This window comes from Rhinoderma darwinii, chromosome 4 (genome assembly GCF_050947455.1).
Source record: "Rhinoderma darwinii isolate aRhiDar2 chromosome 4, aRhiDar2.hap1, whole genome shotgun sequence".
Classification (NCBI taxonomy): domain Eukaryota; kingdom Metazoa; phylum Chordata; class Amphibia; order Anura; family Rhinodermatidae; genus Rhinoderma; species Rhinoderma darwinii.
Window position 1 is genome coordinate 111,379,272 of NC_134690.1, and position 22,634 is coordinate 111,401,905.

The 22,634-nt window shown below is 41.3% G+C and overlaps 1 protein-coding gene across 7 annotated transcripts in view; it reads right to left on the bottom strand.

Annotated features, from left to right (window-relative positions):
* U2SURP (U2 snRNP associated SURP domain containing) overlaps positions 1-22,634 on the bottom strand; it is a 93,882-nt gene that overhangs the window by 17,176 nt on the left and 54,072 nt on the right. For all 7 annotated transcript variants that reach the window (XM_075861464.1, XM_075861461.1, XM_075861466.1 and 4 more), the window contains 11 exons: positions 18,482-18,586; positions 18,203-18,269; positions 17,919-18,082; positions 16,983-17,145; positions 16,433-16,512; positions 13,760-13,847; positions 11,032-11,151; positions 10,787-10,943; positions 10,604-10,696; positions 9,751-9,817; positions 786-945 (listed from right to left, as the gene is read on the bottom strand). In XM_075861464.1, coding sequence (XP_075717579.1) covers positions 786-945; positions 9,751-9,817; positions 10,604-10,696; positions 10,787-10,943; positions 11,032-11,151; positions 13,760-13,847; positions 16,433-16,512; positions 16,983-17,145; positions 17,919-18,082; positions 18,203-18,269; positions 18,482-18,586 — 1,264 coding nt within the window. The remainder of the gene's footprint in view (positions 1-785; positions 946-9,750; positions 9,818-10,603; positions 10,697-10,786; positions 10,944-11,031; positions 11,152-13,759; positions 13,848-16,432; positions 16,513-16,982; positions 17,146-17,918; positions 18,083-18,202; positions 18,270-18,481; positions 18,587-22,634) is intronic.

Here is a 22,634-nt window from a genome sequence, read left to right on the forward strand (position 1 = left end):
AGGGGCTCAAACAATCACCATCCAAATCAGCGCTTTCCTTCTTCCATCACCCAGATGTGTTACCAACAGGAGCACCCCCTCAGTCTTTTACCCTTAACTAACGGAAACTCGTGGGAGAAGTGCAAGAGGTGCTTTTGTCCCACTTGTTTTCATAGGCAGGTTGGATAATGGCGCATTTACAATATGACACTGTGTGCCGGCCAGGGAGGGGACAACAGCGAGCTATGCCAAACCTGTGTCACATATTTCTTGCTGGAATTTCTTCTTTTTTTTTTTTTTTTAAATAAAAATAAACTAGCATAGAAAAATGGTAAAGATTCTGCTGCATTGGCAAAAGTGTCTGACTCCTATGAAAACTAAGCTAAGACTGAATAGCTCAGTGTCCCTGGGCAGGGCTGATCTTGTAGTAGGAGACACTTTTTCATTTCTTAGTGTCAAGCCTCCTAGTGGCAACAGCACATACCCATGATCTGTGTAACCCAATGTAGCGAACGAGAAATGATCTATGCGTCAATGGGCCGCATTAGAATTAGTAAAGCGCTCTTATAGGGAACTTCTGGTTTGGGGTACACTGATCAATATATTAGTGAAATGCATTAAATATCGCAGGTTGGAACACATCTCAAGAAGCTGGAAACATATGCCCAGAAAACTGCATCAATAAACATAAGACAAAATCCATAGAAGAAAAAAAATGCAATGAAAACCATACTAATTTGACAACATGGCATAGCCTTCCATTTGACAATAACCACGCACAGTATAGAGCTTTTTTTCCCACTGACCTCAATTTCCCGCAGTTTGGCACGCTTCTCTTCACTCATTTCAGAGTACTTCATTGATTTAGAATCAGACATGTCGTCTCGAATAGGGTTGGAGTAATAGTGTTGGTCCTCTGATTTAGAACTTTGTGTGTCATCTTCATCATCACTTTCCTCTTCTTGACTACAAAGAAAACCAGGCATGTTTAGAGCATTAATAATAACTTACAAAAGGAGTCAATATAACACCATTGCTATAAAATATATACATTTTATTGTTTACAAAAACACAAAAATTACGAGCTCGTAATCATTACTAGTTATGCTCGAATACATGAATTTATTTATATGGCTGCCATTATGCACATATGGTCTACACTGTGCCCTGTTCACATGGGGTAGTGGCCGATATTATTCATGCACAATTTTGTGTTTGTGAGTGTGCATGGGCTATGATGCAAGGATTACTGGTCTCTTTACCATTTCTCAATGGGTTTATATTGCGGTTCGATTCTACAGTCCTATAGATGCCCAACAACCTTTCACGATTTATCCTGTGTTCAGAGTTTTTTGTATCCCTTGTGACATTTTCCTACATATATGTTGTATAGGTTTATTATTATCTCAGTTGAGTGCTGTCTGGCGTCCTTCTTACACACTATGGTAATCATCATCACTGATTTATCTTTTATGCAGTTTTTATAAACAATAAAATGTATATATTTTATAGCGATGGTGTTATATTGACTCCTTTTGTAGGCTATTATTAATAATGAGTCATCACGGTGACCAAATATTGGGCTTTTTTATGTCCATTCCTCACATTGGATCCATAACATATCATATATTTATTAGACTATGATTAAGAGTAAGAGGGGGATTGTGGTGGTCCTCCATGTAGGGATCATGCTGCTCATCATCTAGTTATTCTCATCAGCACCCATTCATAGAGAACCTTTTATTAGCACACAACAAGCATGTGATCTATCTTTTACATACTCAACAGCATAATAAAATATGGTCATTTTTTGTATAATTGCCTGAGAAATTCAGGTAATTACATTACTATTTTGTAAGACATTTGCAAGCCAGGGGTACATTGCACTTTAAAATTGTCGCTTTAGCTTGACCAAGAAACAACTTTAAAAGCAGTTGTCCATTACCGGACAACTGATGACCCTATCCACCGGATAAGGTTATGCCACCCTGACTCCGCACCAATCAGCCGCTACGGCTGCCTGCGGGTACCGGACGTCCAGGCCAGAAGTAGATGGCTCCGGTCACGGAATAGCGGGCGAGCTGCAGTACTGCTCCTATTCAAGTGGATAGGAGCAGAGTTGCAGTTCTGCAGCATGGCCGCTATGCAATGTACAGAGCCAACCGCTTTCGGCTCTGTACATTGCATACTGCATACCGCAGGCAACCGGAGCAGCTGATCAATACGGGGTCAGGGTGGCATAACCTTATCCGGTGGATAGGGTCATCAATTGTCCGGTAATGGACAACTGCTTTTAAAGTCGTTTCTTGGTCAAGATAAAGCCACAATTTTAAAGTGCTATTTACCCCTGGCTTGCAAATGTCATCGGTTTTCCGGTAGTGGACAACCCCTTTAAGGCTGGATTCACACACACAGCACTAGAGTTTGTTTATTTTTTTGATGTAAAACAACAGCGCAGTCGACAGCACTATGGTTTCCGTAAAAACAAACAAACCTGAAACTTTACGGAACGGAAACAAACTGAAGCATTACCATTGAAATCAATGGTAATATAAATGATAGTTTCCGTTCATCGGTTCCCCTGACAGAAGAGGTTGAACGGAACGAATGGACGGAACCCAAACGCTGTGGTGAACAGGCCATTAAGGAAGCTTATATATATATTTTTTTTTTTTGCAAATATAAAATTTTAATCCATTTTTTTTCACGGCAGCTGTTCGAGAAATAAAAAAAAAAAAATTATATTTATTGCACAAATTCTGCAGTTTTCAGAAAAATCCCATATGTGGCCTGATGTGCTACATGACGAAGAAGCACCTTGGGGATTTTTGGGCCTTCTTTGTTATTAGGCTGTTTTTTAGACATCATTTTATGTTTGAAGAGGTCTTGAGCTGCCAAAATGTAACACCTCGAAAAATATCCCATTTTGGAAACACCACCCCTCAAGGAATTTGTCTAGGGGGTGTAGTGAGCATTTTGATCACCCAGATGTTTTATATCATTTATAAATAAAAACGTTTCTAATATGTAGTTAACTCAAAATTTATCATTTTCACACAACAATTCAGGAGATGAATCAGCAATCCTCATACGTGGTCATAAACTGCTGTTTTGACACATGGAAGGGTTCAGAAGTGAAGGAGCGCCATTTGACTGAGCGCAGATTTTGCGTGAATGGCTTTGATGCCATTTTTTTAAGGACCAGTGCAGTTATAAAGTGGCTTTGAGGGCCTTATATAGAAGATATTCCCCATAAATGATCCCATTTTAAAAACGGCTCCCCACAAAATATTCAAAACAGCATTTAGGGTTTCTTAACCCTTTAGGTGTTTCACAGAAATTAAAGCAAAGTGTAGGTGAAGTTTACAAATAATTATTTTTCAGAAAATAAGTTTTAATAAAAAAAATTCTGTAACACAGAAGGTTTTACCAGAGAAAAGCAACTCAATATTTATTGCCCCGATTCTGCAGTTTTTAGAAATATCCCACATGTGGCCCTAGTGTGCTAATGGATTGAAGCACAGGCCTCAGAAGCAAAGGAGCACCTAGTGGATTTTGGGCCTACTTTTAATTAGAATATATTTTAGGCACCATGTCAGGTTTGAAGAGGTCTTGTGGGGCCAAAACAGTGGGAACACCCCCCAAAAAAAACCACATTTGGCAAACTACACCCCTCAAGGAATTTATCAAAAGGAATAGTGAGAATTTTGACCCCATAGGCTTTTTGCTGAATTTAGAGGATTTTTTTTTCCCCAATAAAACGTAGAAGTTTTCAATTTTTACAAGGCATAAAGGAGAAAAAAGCACCCTAATATTTGAAAAGCAATTCCTCCCGATTACGGCAATATGTGGTCAAACTGCTGTTTGAATCCACGGCAGGGATCAGAACGGAAGGAGCGCCATTTGGCTTTTGGAGCCCGAATTTTGCTGGAATTGTTTTCAGGTATCATGTCGCATTTGCAAAGCCCCTGAGGGACCACAACAGTGGAAACCCCCAAAAGTGACCCCCATTTGAGAAACTACAGCTCTCAAGGAATCTATCGAGGGGTATAGTGAGCGTTTAAGACTACATAGGTTTTTTTGCTGAATTTTTCTCTCATAAAATTTAGTTTTAGCTCAGATTTTTCCATTTTTACAATAAAGAAAAAGCACCTCAACATGTGTACAGCAGGGCTCAGAAGGAAATGAGCGCAATTTGGCTTTAGGAGCTCAAGTTTAGCTGGAATGGTTTTAAAGTTGCTGTGTCGTATTTGCAAAGCCCCTGAGGGGCCAAAACAGTAGAAACCCCCCAAAACTGGTAGACTACACCGCTTAAAGAATCTCTCTAGGGGTATAGTGAGCATTCAGACCGCACAGGTCTTCTGCAGAATTTGTTGGAATTAGGCTGTAAAAATGAATATCAACATTTTTCCACTAAAATTTTTAAAAAAATGTAAGGACTGAAGGAGAAAAAGCACCCCAACATTTGTAAAGCTATTTAAACTGCTGTTTGGACACACAGCAGGGTTCAGAAAGGCAGGAGTGCTATTTGGCATGCAGATTTTGCTGGATTGGTTTTTAGGAGCCATGTCGCATTTGCAAAACCCCTGAGGTACCAAAAGTACAGTGGAAGCCCCGAGAAGTGACCCCATTTTGGAAACGACACCCCTCATGGATATATGACAGGGCTCAGAAGTGAAGAGCAACATGCACATTTGAGGACTATGTTGGTGATCTTCACAACATTGAACCACAATTGCAGGGCTCGGAGGTCAAATAGTAAAACAAACCCCTTAGATGTGGCCCTTATCCTGGAAACTACACCCCTTAGGGCATATTAAGGAGTGCAGAGCACTTTGCCCCCACAAATGTTTTTCATTAGAAAATAATGCGCAATGGATGGTGCAAAGTGAGAATTGTAATTTTCCCCTGAAATGCCATTTTAGTGCACAATATGTTGTGACCAGCTTGTGCCACCGAAGACCTGATATATTATAAAGCGTTAAGCAGGTTCTCCCGGGTATGGCGATGCCATATATGTGGATGTAAACTGCTGTTTAGGCACGCTGTAGGGTTCAGAAGGGAGGGAGCACCATTTGAAGCGCAGATTTAACTTGGTAGTACTTCTGTTTGGGGTATTGCTTGTATTTCAGTTTATAACTTGGGGACTTATGTAGGCTGAGCTGAGTACATCAAGGTATAATAATTGGCAGGTGTGCGGCCAGTGTCGCACTGATAAATGGTGCCAAATTTTATCCGCTTTTGGAACGCTCTGCACATTGTGTCGCTATATTCTGAGAGCCAAAACGTTTTTATTTTTTCTCCAACAGAGCTGTGTGAGGGCTTATTTGTTGCAGAAATCTGTAATTTTCATTGGTACCATTTTGGGGTACATGCAAATTTTTTTTGAGCACTTTTATTTTATTTTTTTGCAAGCAATGGGACCAAAAACAAGCAATTCTAACTTTTTTTCTTTTTTCACAGTGTTCACCTTGGGCCATAAAGGTCATTTTTACTTTATTCTGCGGGTCAATACAATTACAGCAATACCATATGTATATATATTTTTTTATGTTTTGCCGTGTTTGCACAATAAAAATCACTTTTTTTTAAAAAATTATTATTTTTTTGTGTCACCATATTCTGAGAAAAAAAGTGTAAGGGCTTATTTTTCACAGGACAGGGTGTAGTTTTTATTGGTACTATTTTGGGGCACATGTGACTTTCTGATCACTTTTTATTTTATGTTTTAGAAGGGGAGGCGACCAAAAAAATAGTGAATCTGGCATTGCTTCTTTATTTATTTTGCGATGCTCACCGTGCGAGAAAACTAAAATAGTTGTATAGTTTTGGTTGTTAGGAGTGCGGTGATACCAAATGTGTCATTTTTTTACCGGTTTCATTTTTTCCTATAATAAAAGACTTCTTATAGGAAAAAACAGTTTTAGTTTTTTCAACTTCTAACTTTTATTTTTATACTTTTGTACAACATTAGGTTACAAGGTTACTCAAAAGGCATGAAGTCCTGATCTTTATTCAGATGCATTGCGCTCCCCAAGTAGTGCAATGCATTAAAGCGTTCAGGCATTCACTGACGGCACACGCCTATTAGGCTTCTTCTCCGGACGGGCATAATGGGCTTTCGTAGGTGGCAGACCAGGAGGCCACAGCAACCCTGCGATCGCATTGCGGCGATGCCGATTGTTTACAAAACCACTAAGATGCCACTATTGCGGCATTTAAGGCATTAATGTCAGGGAGCGCAGCTATCTCCGTTTCCTGCCGTTACAACAGGGTGTCTGCTGTAGCATACAGTGGACACCTGCGGCTGATGGCACAGGCGGTTTCTCTTTTTGCGAGCAGAGGCCTCTTAGGCCCCCTCCCTGGGTGGGGCCCAAACAGGCCTCCATACTTAGAGGACAGGAGGCCATTGTTAGGCCTCCGGCCAGCCAAAGCAGCCATTGGCCGCGATTGCATTTCGGGGGGGCCGACCTGCTAGTAAACCCTAAATGCAGCACTGGCTTATGAGCGCTGCATCTAAGGGGTTAATCGGACGGATCGGAGGCTAGCTCCGGTCCTGGCCTTGCAGTAGTGGATAGCGTTAAGCGGTTACTGCTTTAATACTGTGTCTGTAGACATAGTAGCCTGTTAACACCATGCCAGAATAGTACGGCATTTCGTGTTAACAGGTTAACGCCCGTGACTTAATAATACGTCATAGGGCGTTAAAGGGTTGAATTTATCAGCATTGTGCCTTAAAAACGGAATTTTAAAGTGTAGCTAAACGTTTGACAAACTTCTGACACGTCAGAAGTTTGTATTGGTGGGGGTCCGAGCACGGAGACCCCCACCAAATCGCTAGAAAGCAGCTGAAGCGCTCGTGTGAGCGCTCAGCAGCTTCCTGTGTGTTCGGCTTTTACGGAAAGCCGATGTATCGGAGTACGGGCTCATAGACTTTCTATTGAGTCCGTACATCGATACATTTATTTCCGGAAAAAGCCGAACAGACACGAAGCGGCTGAGCACTCACACGAGCGCTTCAGTTGCTTCGTTCTAGCGATTGGTGGGGGTCTCCGTGCTCGGACCCCCATTAATCCAAACTTCTGACATGTCACAAGTTTGTAAAACGTTTAGCTACACTTTAATGATTTATAGTTTAAAGGGTAACTAAACGTTCCAACTTGACATGTCATAATGACATGCCAGAAGTTTTGATTGGCGGAGGTCAGAGCGCTGAGACCCCCACCAATCGCTAAAAAGCGGCAGAAGTGCTCATGTGAGCAGCTTCGTTTCTGTTCGGCTTTTTCCAGAAAGCAAATGTAGCGGTGTACGGGCTCAGACATTCTATTGAGCCGGTACAACGCAACATTGATTTCCGGAAAAAGCAAAACAGAAACTCAGCAGCTTCTGCCTCTTTGTTTTAACGATTAGTGGGGGGTCTCCATGCTTGGACCCCAACGAATCAAGACTTCTGACTTGTCACTAGAACATGTCAGAAGTTTGTTAAACGTTTACTTACCCTTTAAGCTCAAATTTTTCATTTTCACAAGAGCTATTGGAGAAAAAGCACCTCAACACGTTACGCAATATGTGGTTGTAAACTGCGGTTTGGACAAACAGCAGGGCTTAAAATGGGAGTGCAATTTGTTTTATGGCATGCAGATTTTACTGGAATGGTTTTTGGACGCCATGTTGCATTGCCCGTAGTTACCAGTACAGTAGAAACCCCCGATAAGTGACCCCATTTTGGAAACTAAACCCCTCAAGGAATTTAGGGGTATAGTGAGCATTTTTACCCCACAGGTGTTATGCAAAAATTAGTGCTCAATAGGTGTTGCAGAATGAAAATCACAATTCTTTCACAGATATGCCATTTCAGTATCCAATTTGTGCCACTGTGAAAAGACAGCTCTCTAACTATTATGCTGTGTTTGCTGATTTTAGAAACACCCTACATGTCACCTTTATCTTTTGCCTTGACATACAATAGGGCTCAGGAGTGAGCGCTAGGCACATTTGAGGCCTAATTTGGTGACTTACACAGCACTACCCAAAATTGCAAAGGCTCTGAGGTGAAACAAAAAAAGAAATCCCAAGGATATTGTACAAAATATTTGTGCTCCAGTATTACCTAAGCTTTGGTTTCATCACTAGCCCCCTATGCAGCACAAAACATCATCATCACTGCATCTATGGGGTCCACCTGTGTAGTCTAGCAAATGATGACGTATAAATTAGTGTGGGCCATCATTTAGCATCAATGTGTTCTGAGAACAACAACTTTTTATTTTCCTGTTGATCGAGCTATATGAAAACTTGTTTCTTGTGGGAAAAGCTGTAGTTTTTATTGGTATAATTTTTTGGGAGGCAAGGTGTCCAAACATCAGCAATTTTGGCATTGTTTTTTATGGTGTTCACTGTGTGGTACAAACGAAATGTTAATTTTATTCTGCAGGTCGATACAATTAGAGCGATATCAAATTCATATTTTTTTTTTTGCTACATTACACAATTAAAAATACTTGTCCATCACCCTACTCGGGCTCTACGTTCTGCCAACGACCTTAGATTAAAGTCCTCCATAATCCGAACCTCCCACTGCCGTCTCCAAGATTTTTCTCGTGCTGCACCCGTCCTCTGGAATGCGCTACCCCAGACAATCAGATTAATTCCCAATATCCACAGTTTTAAACGTGCCCTGAAAACACATCTATTTAGACAGGCCTATAACATTCCCTAATCTGACTCCTTTCCATGGCCCTCCTTTTAGATTAGTCATCAGAATAAGATTCCCTCACACTCCTTCTCTTCATGTCCGTCATACACGGATACTGGCTGGTGACCGGCTCATGCAGCTTTATGTTACCACCGCATGTGTATAAAAATGGCTGGACTATTGTACAGAACAAACACTGCTACACTTTGTGTCTCCCTTATTTTCTCAGATTGTAAGCTCTTGTGATCAGGGTCCTCACTCCTCAGGTTTGAATTGTAAATTAACTTTGTCACTATGTAATGTCTGATATTGTTTATTTCATGTTCCCTCTAAATTGTAAAGTGCTGCGTAATATGTTGGTGCTATATAAAGATTATTATTACTTGTCGACAGAGCCTTGTCAGGGCTTGTTTCTTGTGGGATGAGCTGTAGTTTGTATTGGTACCATTTTGAAGTACATACGACTTTATGATAAAAAAAATTTGGGAGGAAATGGATCAGAAAATAAGCAACGTTTTGTCATATTTTGTTATTATAAAAAAAAAAAATTACGATGTTTACTGTGCATAATAAATTATATTTTAGGTCGTTACAAACACAGCATTATTACTTGCTACATTATTACATTTTTCCAGTCCCACTAGGCGACTTGAAAGTCTGAGCTTCTTAACACAAATTTAATACATTGCACTACCTATGTAGTGCAATGTATAACGGACAGTCTCATACTGAGACACTGCCTATTAGGTTCCTGCTGTTGATGGTGCGGGCTCAAGGAACCGCTTTCTTCTAGTGACATAGCTAAACATCTTGGGGTGGGAAGGGGTTAATCCTGATGGGTCGATAGAGAGTGGACAGGATAAAGTGCACTATACAAACAATATATGTTTAAGCAAGGCCTCATGGACTTGTTAAATGTTGTTGAATGGTATTCCGGCAGTGTGGGTTCGTTTATGTTTTATTCCGAGGGGAATGAAGCACAGCTCCATTTTGACACTTTACTAGGCAATCTCAACTACAGTGCAAGATTTATACATAGGTAAACTGTCCAATGAGTGTTTTTTTTTTATCCTTACTTTTGATTTTCTTCTTCATCAGATGCATCATGTTGATCAAACATCTCCCATTTAGATGTCGTTACAGCTAAAACAACAAAAACCACAGCATTATTTAATAAGATTTGTGTGAGCAAATGCATTCTGTGCGCAGCGGTACAGAATAGGTCTGTGCTATATAAGTTACAGGCAAGAAATATTTCAATTATGCAAATGCATGATTTTTGGGGGGCTAGGACAAAATCACACCAATCTGCAGAGTTAACGATACTCCAATAGCATAGACTGTGACCTTTTAGTACATACACTGGAAGTTAGATTTTTGTACTTACTGTAAAATCCCTTTCTCATCAAATTAATTGTGGCCCTTGCTACTGATCGGCCGACACTAGGTCTTCGCCCAGGCAGGCCATACCCTTCCCATAGTAGCTTAATCAGCTTGTACAGAAGCAGCAGGAGTAGATACAAAAACAAACATGTGCACGACCGGGGAGAAAAAACAAACTAGTTGTTTTCCCAGGTTTGGAAGTTATAATTTAATGAAAGGAAAAGCAATAACATACTTATCAGTGGAGGTTTGATCACTGGGATCCCCACTTATTTGTTTTTCCCCTGCCACTCCTGAACTGGCACTGTACAGGTACTTCAACTCAGCACTAATCACTTAAATGCTTGAGTTGCAGTTCTTTGCACAGTGCTTGGTCATTTCTTCTTCTAGCAATATTGCTCCCCAGCAGTCGGACAGCCAAGGATCAGCAAATTCGAGAAGATAAAGTCCGTAAATGATGTCCTAGCAGTTATCGTAACTTACCATAGTTGGAAAAGTAATTTAAGGAGAGCTTGCACATTTGCTGATATTTCCTCGATTACTCACCTTGAGACTCCAGCTCGGCTTCATCTACAGCTTCCCATTTAGATGGTGCAACTTTAAAAATTGGCTCATTCTTTTTTTCGTCACCAATATCCACTTTCATGTAAAAGTAAAGATACAAACCTATATTAGTCAGAAGTACTGTACCATGCGATATTGTACAAACACATAAAAGAACTCTCTTACATGGAACACCGTCTAAGTCATCCTCAAGAGACTTTAATGGTACACCATCCAAATCATCAAGTACGACACCATCAATGAGAAGTCCATCAACATCTTCCAATGGAGCTCCATCGAATTCTTCCTCAATTGGGGCACCATCCAAGTCATCAACTATGTCCTATAAGCACACAAGATACGATGAAAAATTCTTTGTATTTTTGGTGAAACATATGTAACGTTTCCTCACTGCATTAGACTCTACTCACCTCAGGTTCCTTTTCTTCAATATTGACAAGACCAAGGAAAACGTTTTGCAGTTTGATCAAAAAGGGCTCAGGATAAATAGTCCAGTCTTCCCAGGCACGAAAGCACGCCATAACACGTTGCTGCATGGAGAGAAAAACAAAACCATTGTCCACATGACCTCATGAACTGATTTGTAGGAATCATTGTGGTGCCTGGGGATGTAGTAACAGCTTTCCTGAACTGATAAAACACAGCACATTAGTGATTTGCTCACCGTAAGCGTTAATAGAATATTTCTTAGATATGCCTTGCATCTATGATCGTTGGTGTCGGACCACAAGCAACCTTACTGATGGCTAGAATGAATGGCTTTACCATTGCTTGGTAAAGTAAAGCAGCTCCTTTGTCTTTTATCAGCTTAAACAGCGCTACTACATACCCAATGCTGTCAGAACTGAATCACAACCCCATTTACTTAGGCCTCATGCACACGAACGTAAAAACGCCCATAGTTATGAGCCGTAATTACGGCCCCATAGACTTCTATTGGCCACGGGTACCTCCCCGTATGCTTACGGGAAGGTGCCCGTGCCGTTGAAAAATATGGAACATGTCCTATTTCAGGCCGTAATTACTGCACGCGCAGGCCCATAGAAGTCTATGGGGCTCCCGTAATTACAGGAGGCTATGTGTGTGCACCCATAATTACGGGAGCGTTGCTAGGCAACGTCAGGGGATAATCACTGTCCAAGGTGCTGAAAGAGTTAACTGATCGGCAGTAACTCTTTCAGCATCCGGAACAGTGACTACCGCTGGAGTGAATAGTATTAAAAGTTAACTTACCTGATTCTTCCTCCAGTCCGGCCTCCCGGGATGAAGTTTTATCCCATGTGACCGCTGCAGCCAATCAAAGGCTGCAGCGGTCACATGGACTGCCGCGTCATGCAGGGAGGTCTGACGATGTCAAAAGAGGGAAGCGTCACCAAGACAACGGTCGGGGTACGTATGAACTTTTTACTTTACTATAGAGAGAAGGATGCCCCTTCTCTCTATTCAGCACTGATAGAGAGAAGGGGCTGCCGATTAGTGCAGAGAAAACGGGTCCGTAAATACGGGTGGAATACTGGTCGAATACGTTTGACCCAGGAACCGTATTTACGGGAGGAAAAAAATAAGTTTGTGTGCATGAAGCCTTATTGAGGAGTAGTGCTACAATTCCTGATACGCTTGGTCAGAAGTGAGACTGTTTCGGAAGAAAATCCCAAGGTACCATGACTGCTTAACCCCTTAATGACATGTCACGTACTGGTACGCGGCAGCCGTAAAGGGGAAGTATGGAGCGGGCTCACTGGCTGAGCGGGCTCACTGGCTGAGCTCGCTCCATACACAGCGGGTGACGGCTGCAACGGGTGGAATCAAAGATCACTTTGATTTCGCCCGTTTAACACCTTAAATGTCGCGGTCAGTCGCGACCACGGCATTTGAATTGTTAGAATCACGGGGCATGGCCCCTAAAAGACGTCATCACGTGTTTTTACAAATCTCATCGACACGCTGCGTAAAATATCTGAGCCGAAATGGACCTGTGGTGCGTATTTTTCGGACTGCAGCACGTCAACTCCTGCTGCGGAAAGTGTCCAGAATTGCTGTGTTTTTCAGAGGAGATGTATCCATCTCCTAACATTGGGTAAAAAAACGCAGCAATTTACGCACCATTTTCTGCTGTAAACACATGAAATTACAAGTTTTTGCCGCAGCGGAAAGCCTTTGACTTTCAACTGAATTGCTGCAGAAATTTTCTGCAACAATTCAGTTGTGTGTGGACAAGCCCTAAGGCCTCATGCACACGACCGTATTTTTTCCCACCCGTAATACTGGCGTAAATACGGGTCCGGTGTCACACGTATTCGACCCGTTTTGCACCAGTATTTACGAACCTGTGTCCGTAAATATGGGTCCGGTGTCACCCGTATTCCACCCGTATTTACGGGCATGTTTTTGGCGGCAAAATAGCACTGCACTAATCGGCAGCCCCTTCTCTCTATCAGTGCAGGATAGAGAGAAGGGACAGCCCTTTCTGTAATAAAAGTTAAAGAAATTCATACTTACCCGGCCGTTGTCTTGGTGACGCGTCCCTCTCTTCACATCCAGCCCGACATCCCTGGATGATGCGGCAGTCCATGTGACCGCTGCAGCCTGTGATTGACCTGTGATTGGCTGCAGCGGTCACATGGCCTGAAACGTCATCCAGGACGTTGGGCCGGATGTCGAGAGGGACGCGTCACCAAGGCAAACAGGCGGGAGACCGGACTGGAGGAAGCAGGAAGTTCTCGGTAAGTATGAACGTCTTTTATTTTTATTTTTTACAGGATTATTCTGATCGGTAGTCACTGTCCAGGGTGCTGAAAGAGTTACTGCCGATCAGTTAACTCCTTCAGCTCCCTGGACAGTGACTATTTACTGACGTCGCTTAGCAACGCTGCCGTAATGACGGGTGCACACATGTAGCCACCCGTCATTACGAGAGCTCCATAGACTTCTATGGACTGTCCGTGCCGTTATTACGGCCTGAAATAGGACATGTTCTATCTTTTTCAACGGCACGGGCACCTTCCCGTGAGAAAACGGGAAGGCACCCGTCGCCAATAGAAGTCTATGAGCCCGTTATTACGGGTCGTAATTACGACCCGTAATAACGGGAGTTTTTACGGTCGTGTGCATGAGGCCTAAGGGATAGGATTCACTTACCTTAAAATTCTCTGACTGTAGGTGACCTTGTATGGCTCTGTAAGCAGCATTCAAATCAGCAAAAATTTGGCATAATTTAGTTTCAAAGCTGAAAAAAGAAAGAAAATATTTATGCACTTTACACGAGTTTGTAAAATTACATTTAAAATGGACCGTACTCCCTTATCCTAAAATCCGTATGTAAATAAATATATTTTTAACACCATCACTTTAAAGAGGCTCTGTCACCACATTATAAGTGCTTTATCTCCTACATAATCTGATCGGCGCTGGAATGTAGATAACAGCAGAGGTTTTTATTTTGAAAAACGATCATTTTTTAGTAAGTTATGAGCAATTTTAGATTTATGCTAATGAGTTTTTTAAAGACCAACTGGGCGTGTTTTTACTTTTGACCAAGTGGGTGTTGTAAAGAAGTGTATGACGCTGACCAATCAGCCTCATACACTTCTCATTGTTCCAGCCCAGCATGATCCACAGCACAGTGTGATTGTGCAGTGAAAGAAGCTTGGCTGGAACAATGAGGAGTGTATGAGGCTGATTGGTCAGCGTCATACACTTCTTTACAACACCCACTTGGTCAAAAGTAAAAACACGCCCAGTTGGTCTTTAAGAACATCATTAGCATAAATCTAAAATTGCTCAAAAATGATCGTTTTTCAAAATACAAACCACTGCCGTTATCTACATTACAGCGCCGATCAGACTATGTAGGAGATAGGGCACTTATAATCTGGTGACAGAGCCTCTTTAAATAGTGCTTAGAAATCTGGCACTAGGAAAAACATATATGAATATTAAACCTTCAGGTTTATCGAGGAAGTAGTAGGTGTCACTAAGATCTGAAAATGATCACATTTTCAAGCACCTAGCTCCCATCTGTGGGATGTGGAAGGGGCATAATAGCCAGTTTGAAATTAAAAAGTTTTTTTAACCATATGAAACCTCAAAAATCAAAACAAGCAGTGTGGAATGATTGTGCGATGCCTCCCGTTCCTCAACATGACTTGTCAAACTAAGAGGGACAGAATCCTTGAACTGAGACACCTTGGTTTATCACTCCAGCAGATCGCTATTTGCCTAGGCCAAGATGACAGCACTGTTGATTGAACGTTGTGTCCCGAAGGTTGGGAGAACATCGAACGGGAGCCAGACATCCAGATACAGGTGTTCCATTGACCACACGCCACCGATCTCAAATGTGATCACGGTGCACAGCAAGACGGCAATGGGGGCTGGAATGGAGGTCTATCCTCTTCAGCGATAAGTCGAGCTTTTGTCTCAAACGCAATGATAGCTGAAGATTTGTCTGGAAACGACATGGGCAACACCATGAGGAGGCCTTCAAAAGGGAACATCACACCATGATTATGGTGTGGGGTGACATAATATACGGTAGCCGGAACCTTCTAGTCTTCATTTCAGGTACACTAACACCTTGGTGTTACATTGATTTCCACATGCTACTGTGAGCAGCCTGCATGGCCTAAATAGGCTGCCATTCCCTGTATCGTCCCCGGACTTGTCTCTTATCGTGCACATCTGGGATATCATTGGTCAGCAATTGCAAGGGTAGCTGCCAGTAGCCAATCTTGATGATTTGCGTGCCCAAGTGCATTTAGCGTGCCACAGCATTCCACAGACAACCATTAGTAACATCATAGATAACATGCCAAGGTGTGTAAATGCTTGTATTTCTGTATGTGGCGCTCATACTCGATACTGAATAAATCAAGATGTTTGGAATGTTTTGTTTCCTTTTGGTTTTTTTTCATTTGCATATCATTAACATGTCTATCGATCCTGTGATTTCCACAATTCAAAAACATTTCCTTCTTGGTGTTGCAATTTCAATGTTGGGGACTGTATATATAACCTATATATATTTTAGGAACATACTGCAGCGTCTGATCTGTCTGGAATATACAGGTAAAATTGAACTGCCAGCAATAAGATATAATCTAGATAGAAGATGGAAAACACTCATAGATCTGTTATTCTCGTTAGAGGAACGAGAGAGAGTATATTCCAAAAATATAATTATAAAGAATACCCCAATATCCAGGCACTGTGACACATGAGGGTGGTGGGGATATGAGGGCAGGGAGCTTAGAGGTAGTATGAGGTATATGGTCAACAGAGTTTAGAATAAATGTTATGTATTAATGTTCTGAATCGGTCTATCTTGTAATCTTTAGGTATGTGTATCTCATTGTATTTTTTGTTTATATATATATATTTATTAGTGTGTAAGAGCGTATATTTCTGAGCGTGGCGCTCAAACATGATACTGAATAAATCAAGATGTTTGGAATATTTTATTTCCATTTTTTTTTTTTATATATAATTTGCATATTGATCCTGTGATTTCCACAATTCCAAAACTTTACCTTCCTGGTGTTGCAATTTCACGGTTGAGGAGTATATTTAACAATAAACAGTGGTATTTTCTTAGCACAGTACCCATTGTAATTGTGCAATATAAGTAAATTAATGTCAAAACGGATTTTCTAATATGTACTTCCGGCAGTAAGTTTAGAGGTATGCAATGTTTTCACCTACATACTTTATAGACTGCCCAGTCAAATCTAATTTCACAGCTTGGAGTAAAGAAACACTACTTTGCTTGAGTGTTTTGTATGTAGTCAGTAGTTAAACAATGCAAATACTTACAATTTTCTATAGTATGATGCATTGGCAACTTTAGCCGAAGAGTTATACAAGACATCTGACACCAGGTATAATCTGGCAATCTGTAAAGAAACGAGAATAAACATCAAAAGAAGTACAAAATGAAATAAAAACATCACCATTAGTAGTTACTGATGCAAGGCCTCATGCACACGACCGTAGCTGTGTGCACAGCCGTGATTTTCGGGTCGGCCGGCTGCGGACTGTCAGCCGCGAGCCGCCCGCAAATCGCGGGCCATACACATGGCTGCGGCCATAATTTTCAATGAGCCCGGACCACAGGAGACGGCCGTAATAAGGCATGTCCATTCTTTCTGCGGTGCGGGCTCCCGGGCAATGCACGGACCGTAAAAACTACAGTCGTGTGCATGGCCCCATAGAAATGAATGGGGCCGCAATTCTCCTGTGGATTTTCGGCCGCAAAAGCACGTTTGTGTGCATGGGGCCTTAGAATTCTAAAAGTTTTATCAAATACCAGAATTAGAACTACGACAGACTATTTACAGATCAATAACTAAAATGTAAACTATACCTTTTTGGGTAGAGGGGTTTTCAATATTGACAACGATTCTGCTATGCAATCTACAATTTCTTCTGCTGCTTCTGCATGGTTAAGACAGAACATCATAGCTTCACCAATGTCATTCTTGCGTGGAGTTAGCCCTCGTAACACTTCTTCTAACTTGTCCCTTTGTCTAAAAAAGAAAATTGAAAAACTAAAATGTACAATCCATAAACGTCCTATTTCAATTAAAAAACAAAAACACCACTGATATACGGTTACAATGTAATATTTCATGCACTGAAAAAATATTTGAATTTATACTTTACTTTGAGATTACATTTAAAGCGTACCCCTCCATTATTTAAATAAAATTAAAAAAAAAAATTCTGAGCAGGACTCACCACCAGCAACTTACTTTTGTATATATATTTAAAACAAATTGCACTAAATATACTGCATATTTGGGACCCCCACCTTTCGGAAGAGTGGGAGCTGTCCGTCCCTCATTCCGCAAGGAGTGGTACCCGCATCTAGGTGGACTCTGAATGGGGAGTTGGCCGTGGCCGTACGTTGTTGCAAGCAATGATAATCAGCCCTATTGGAAGAATTGCAATCTTCCTGTCATTAGCACGACATACACACCAGACAAAAGCCCACTAACTAGCTAATGTTTATGGGCGTCTCACGACTGTCCCTTAAGGCAAAGGTCAGGAAATAAAGGATTGAAGATGTTGAATTTCAACATTCCTGACCCTTTCTTTCTGCGGGCGATAAGCCACTGCAAGATGTGTCTGGCAGTGGCTTATTCATCTCTCCCCATTGAAATAAACATGCACACTGGGCTCGAATGTGCATGTTTATGGTGGAGCAGGAAGGTAGCTAGTTACGCTGACAGATATCATGTATCAGTGTATGGCCAGATTTAGATCTAGTTTTCAGTAACGGCTATGTATGAATACATACTCTTCCTTGAGCGATCCTTTTTTGATGGGCTCCTCAACAAGAGTTTCTGTCTCCTGCTCCTCTGTCATACCATGTAAGTATGGATTTAATGGTGGTGGCCTCCAGAAGGAACCATTCTTGAACATTCGGAAGTCTTCTGTCCTCCATTTTGTAGGAGAATCTCCCTGAATTAAAGGGAAACAAGCATTATTACCAATATTTAAAAAGAAACAAATGTGTTCGTAAGCCTTTTCTAACTGATCAAATGTCGTTCTCTTTTCACCGTGTAAGTTTGTAGTACTTACCTGTAATATAGAGTAAAGCTTCCATCTGTAATACACATGTGCTGGTGTCTGGTTTTCGAATAGGAACCTGTTAAAACACAAATTTGGATATTTTGGATCATGGTCAGCAAGGTAAAAAGTCATGCAGAACCAGTTTTTTTTATTTGTGAAGCAATTTACAACTAGTTCAAGAATAGGTCTTCCCATATTTTACACAATGATCCTCACGAGATGCATTTACAATGACTGCCAAAGAAATACAGTGTCTGATGTTCCAACAGTGAAACCAGACGTTCATACCTGAACATTGGATTGTTGATTTCTCTGTTCATGATCATAGCTTCAAACATTGGCCCTTCACGCACCACAAATTCGATCATACGATGGATCAGAGCGAGTAAATTCCTACAACGACAGCAGAGTTAAAGAAAAATGTATTCACACCCTACCTACTAGTTGCACGCCACCTAACACCTATACTGGTTACTAGAGATTCTGAAATGTGTAAAAATACTGCATGGAAACGGGGTGTACATGAGTGCGTATGTGTGTGCGCGTGCCCACTGTCAAATGGGCTGTGAAAGTAAATTAGACTTGGTATGTTCTACAGCAGCTGAGAGATCAGTCCCACTGAAGCATGAAAAATAAACTAACGTATTAAGCTACAGGGTTGTCTAACCAGGATACTATTGAAACAGCGATATATATCTATAGCTGTAAGAGGATTTCCATCCAAAATATAGCCAAAGTTTGGGGGATTACTGAATTTTGGCTTTAACTTTATGTTTTGGATGAAAGTTCCATTTCCGTTGATGGGTTCCCTCAGACCTTTCCGTCGTAGGAACCCATTAACGGATAGGCAAACAGAAACCATAGCTTCCGTTTGCATTACCATTGATTGCAATGGTGATGCTTCCGTTGCTAATGGTTTCCGTTTGTCTCCGTTCCATCAACGGAAACTGAACGCTGATGTGAACACAACCTTAACTGGGAATTGCACCTTAAATTAAAAATAAGGGGGTGGTTATGTGAAAATATACATTTAATAAATATCTTTTCTGCTTTTTTAAATAAAATATTGGAAGGGGACAGCCCTGCAGGTTTGAGCTACTTATTTAAATGGGTTCTCCGCCTTTGACAATCCCTACTAGTTAAAAGGACCCCTTTACAATAAGCTGATTACAGTGTCCCCTTGTTGTGACCCCAGCGATTAGCTATAATCTGTGGGCACACTTGGCAGTAGTGGGCTATTTCCCTGCAGCACCATTACAGGAAAAATGAAGCATTAGAGTGTCCCAATAAATCAATTGGTTTTCTGTGTGATAACCGCTCTCGACACTGGCAGAGATCAGGATCTTGAACAGACTATACCCCCTCTATTAACTCAGAATTCCCAGATATGGTAAATGAAAAATAGGTTTTCAAATCTGGACACCTTTAATTTAATAGATCCTGCAGATTGGCTAATTTTATCTGTGCTGTCAGAGCATCCTATAATATATTTTACTGCCCAGCAACCCCTGTGCACCCCTGACACAGAAGCTCCTTTCCAACCACAGTGCTCTGGCACAGACATGACGTTAAAGAAGCTGCACTTTGGGTGACTAGTGAAGATGGTCCCACAGCATAGAAAACATTAATACTCTACGATTTCATTGCTAGTATTTGATTTTAAATAACCTATATACATCACAAGATATCCTAATATAAAAAAAATATATACTTTCACTTATTAACCACCCTTTTATTTTGGTTTTAAAGGTGACATTTGCCTTAAATATTCAAACATGCTGATCAGAAACGGTCATAAAGGGGATTTTTTTAAATAATGATAAAATAAAAAGCTGGAGCAAAAACGCACTGTCACCGGCAAAATACTCTGCTTTTAATTAGGGGTTAATTTACACAAGCTTATTTCAGGTCCACATTATCTTCTGTTTTTATTTCTAATTACCAAAAACGAGATTGGATCCCAGCAGAAAGGAAGCGATAAACTGTTCAGTCTTCCTACTACAGGCAGCCAATCCAAATTGATGCGATATGATGTGTAAAATAAATGACCCTAAGCATTAATTCACTGCTATTTCATGTTCAAAACTGAATGCTGGTGAAAATATAACTTTCAATAAAAGAATGATGCGGACTTAAAGGGGTATTCCCATTTTGGACATATGGTATATCCAGAGGATTTTCCATAAATGTGCAATAGATGCGGGTCCCAAGTCTGACCTCCATCATAACCTTCTGACGCCGTCTCCGGGCAATGAATGACGAAATGGACGGATTTTCCGGAAACAGCCAAGCGAGGTTTGCTATGTTGTTTCTGGAACTCCAATAGAAGTGAATGGGAGCTCCGGAAACAGCATAGCACAGCGAGCTATGTCATTTCCATAGCTCCGCGAGATCTGGAAACAGTGTAGCCACCTCATAAATCAGTTGCCAGAGCCCAGTGGCAGAAGGTAGGATAAGGGTCAGTGGGCCTGGGTTCTAGAGATAGTTGCGAGTTTAAGAGGTGGGATCCGCATCTATGGGACAGTTAAGGCATATCCTGTGGATATTAAATAAATGTTTGAGATGGGAAAACCCCTCTAAAATACACATTTTTAAAGGCCAATATCCAAGATGGAGCATTACAATGAGCTTTTTTTTTTATTACTAAAATTCCAAAATAGTATTTAAAGAAAAAGAAAAAAAAGAACACACAGGGTCAGAAAAGCCCATTCTGAAAAATATCTGCTTCGGCAAGTGTATCAAAAGGAAAAAAACAGTACAAAAAGTAAGCAAAGCTATGAAAGGCATTGGATATGCAGCAAGTTGGTGTGACTTAATCTGGTACATTTCCAGTGGAGCACCAAACTAGTAAAAAAGGGACCATTCTCTGTTGAGTCAAACCTAAGAACCTATATCTCTATATCAATGACTATATCTGAAGGCCTCTTAAGAAGGCAATTCATTTTAGACTGGGGAAAATGTAATACAAATGGATACGAAGTAAAAGAACGGTACTTTAAATATTACTAGTAGACACTGCATTTCGGCCAATAGTTAGGAGCTTCAATTATGACAACAACCACATTTATTGGAGTCGATCGTACCAATGTTCGGTCAAAATACTTTCCCAATCCTTCCCTTGATGTTTTCCTGGTCCCCCGCTGGCGCAGACCGTTCAGCTGTGGTGTTGCTCACCAAGGCCAATGTCAAAGTCTTTGGGAATTTGAGTCTGATTTATTTATTTTAAGTGAGGTTGCTTTTCGTCTTGAAGAAAAGATTGCACTTCACTGAGCAAGAGATCTAGCTCTGATCAAACCCACATAAAGAAGAAAACTTTTAGCAACCAAAAGCCTGTAGCTCTAACAACCTCATCAGATGATTACACTACATTGTAGATTCTATTTTCTTTAAATTATAAGTCAGACATCTTGCCTAAGCTGCAAAAAGCTGTGAACAGTTTGGAGAATTTTCTTTACAGCAGCCACATGGACATAAGAAACCTTAGTCAGTAAACCGCTCATTGACTTCAATGGAAAGGTGTAGTGAGCATGTTCTGCGGCATGTGCAGTGGTCACGGTGCAGGGAGGGGTGTGTGCCGTCCTCATCACCTGTTGTCAATGGCGTGCCTCCAGCTTTTTAAGAGAGGCGTTACCTTCTACGGTTCTACTGTTATCCTGACTGTGACAGAGATGACGGCTAAAAAGTGATCTCTACAGAACAGGATGTGTCAGCCCATCGCTCAGTGGCCAGAGTGAAAACTGCTAGATTTCAGGGAAACTTAAAACATCACAGAAAATTATTGATTTAAACAATAGGTCATTTTACGATGATCAATTCATCCAATGGACTAAATGAATAGGACTAAACATTGCATTAGGCATATGACAAAAGCGTGTGCACGCGAACACACATCATGTGACCCCTGCCATTCAGTTAGCTATAGAGCTACATGACATTCGTGTTTGGGCAACACAGATGACACATCTATAGGCTAAGTAAATAGGACTAATGGTGAAATAGTTATGAACTACTGCCCTGTGCGTGCATTTACTTGTATAACATAGATGCCGGTCTCCAGGTGATGTATAAAATGCCTGCCTGTCCCAGGGGGGACCGGGGGCCGCTCTGTCTAACCGTTTAGCGGTCGCAGTCGCTATTGACCCCGGCATCTGAGGCTGGGTTCACACGACCATGTTACGTCTTTAATGTACGGAACGTATTTCGGCCGGAAAACCCGGACCGAACACATTGCAGGGGGCCGGGCTCCTAGCATCATAGTGATGTACGATGCTAGGAGTCCCTGCCACGCTGCAGGACAACTGTCCTGTACTGTAAAAATGATTACAGTACGGGACAGTTGTTCTGCAGCGAGGCAGGGACTCCTAGCATCGTACATCACTATGATGCTAGGAGCCCGGCCCCCTGCAGTGTATTCGGTCCGGGTCTTCCGGCCGAAATACGT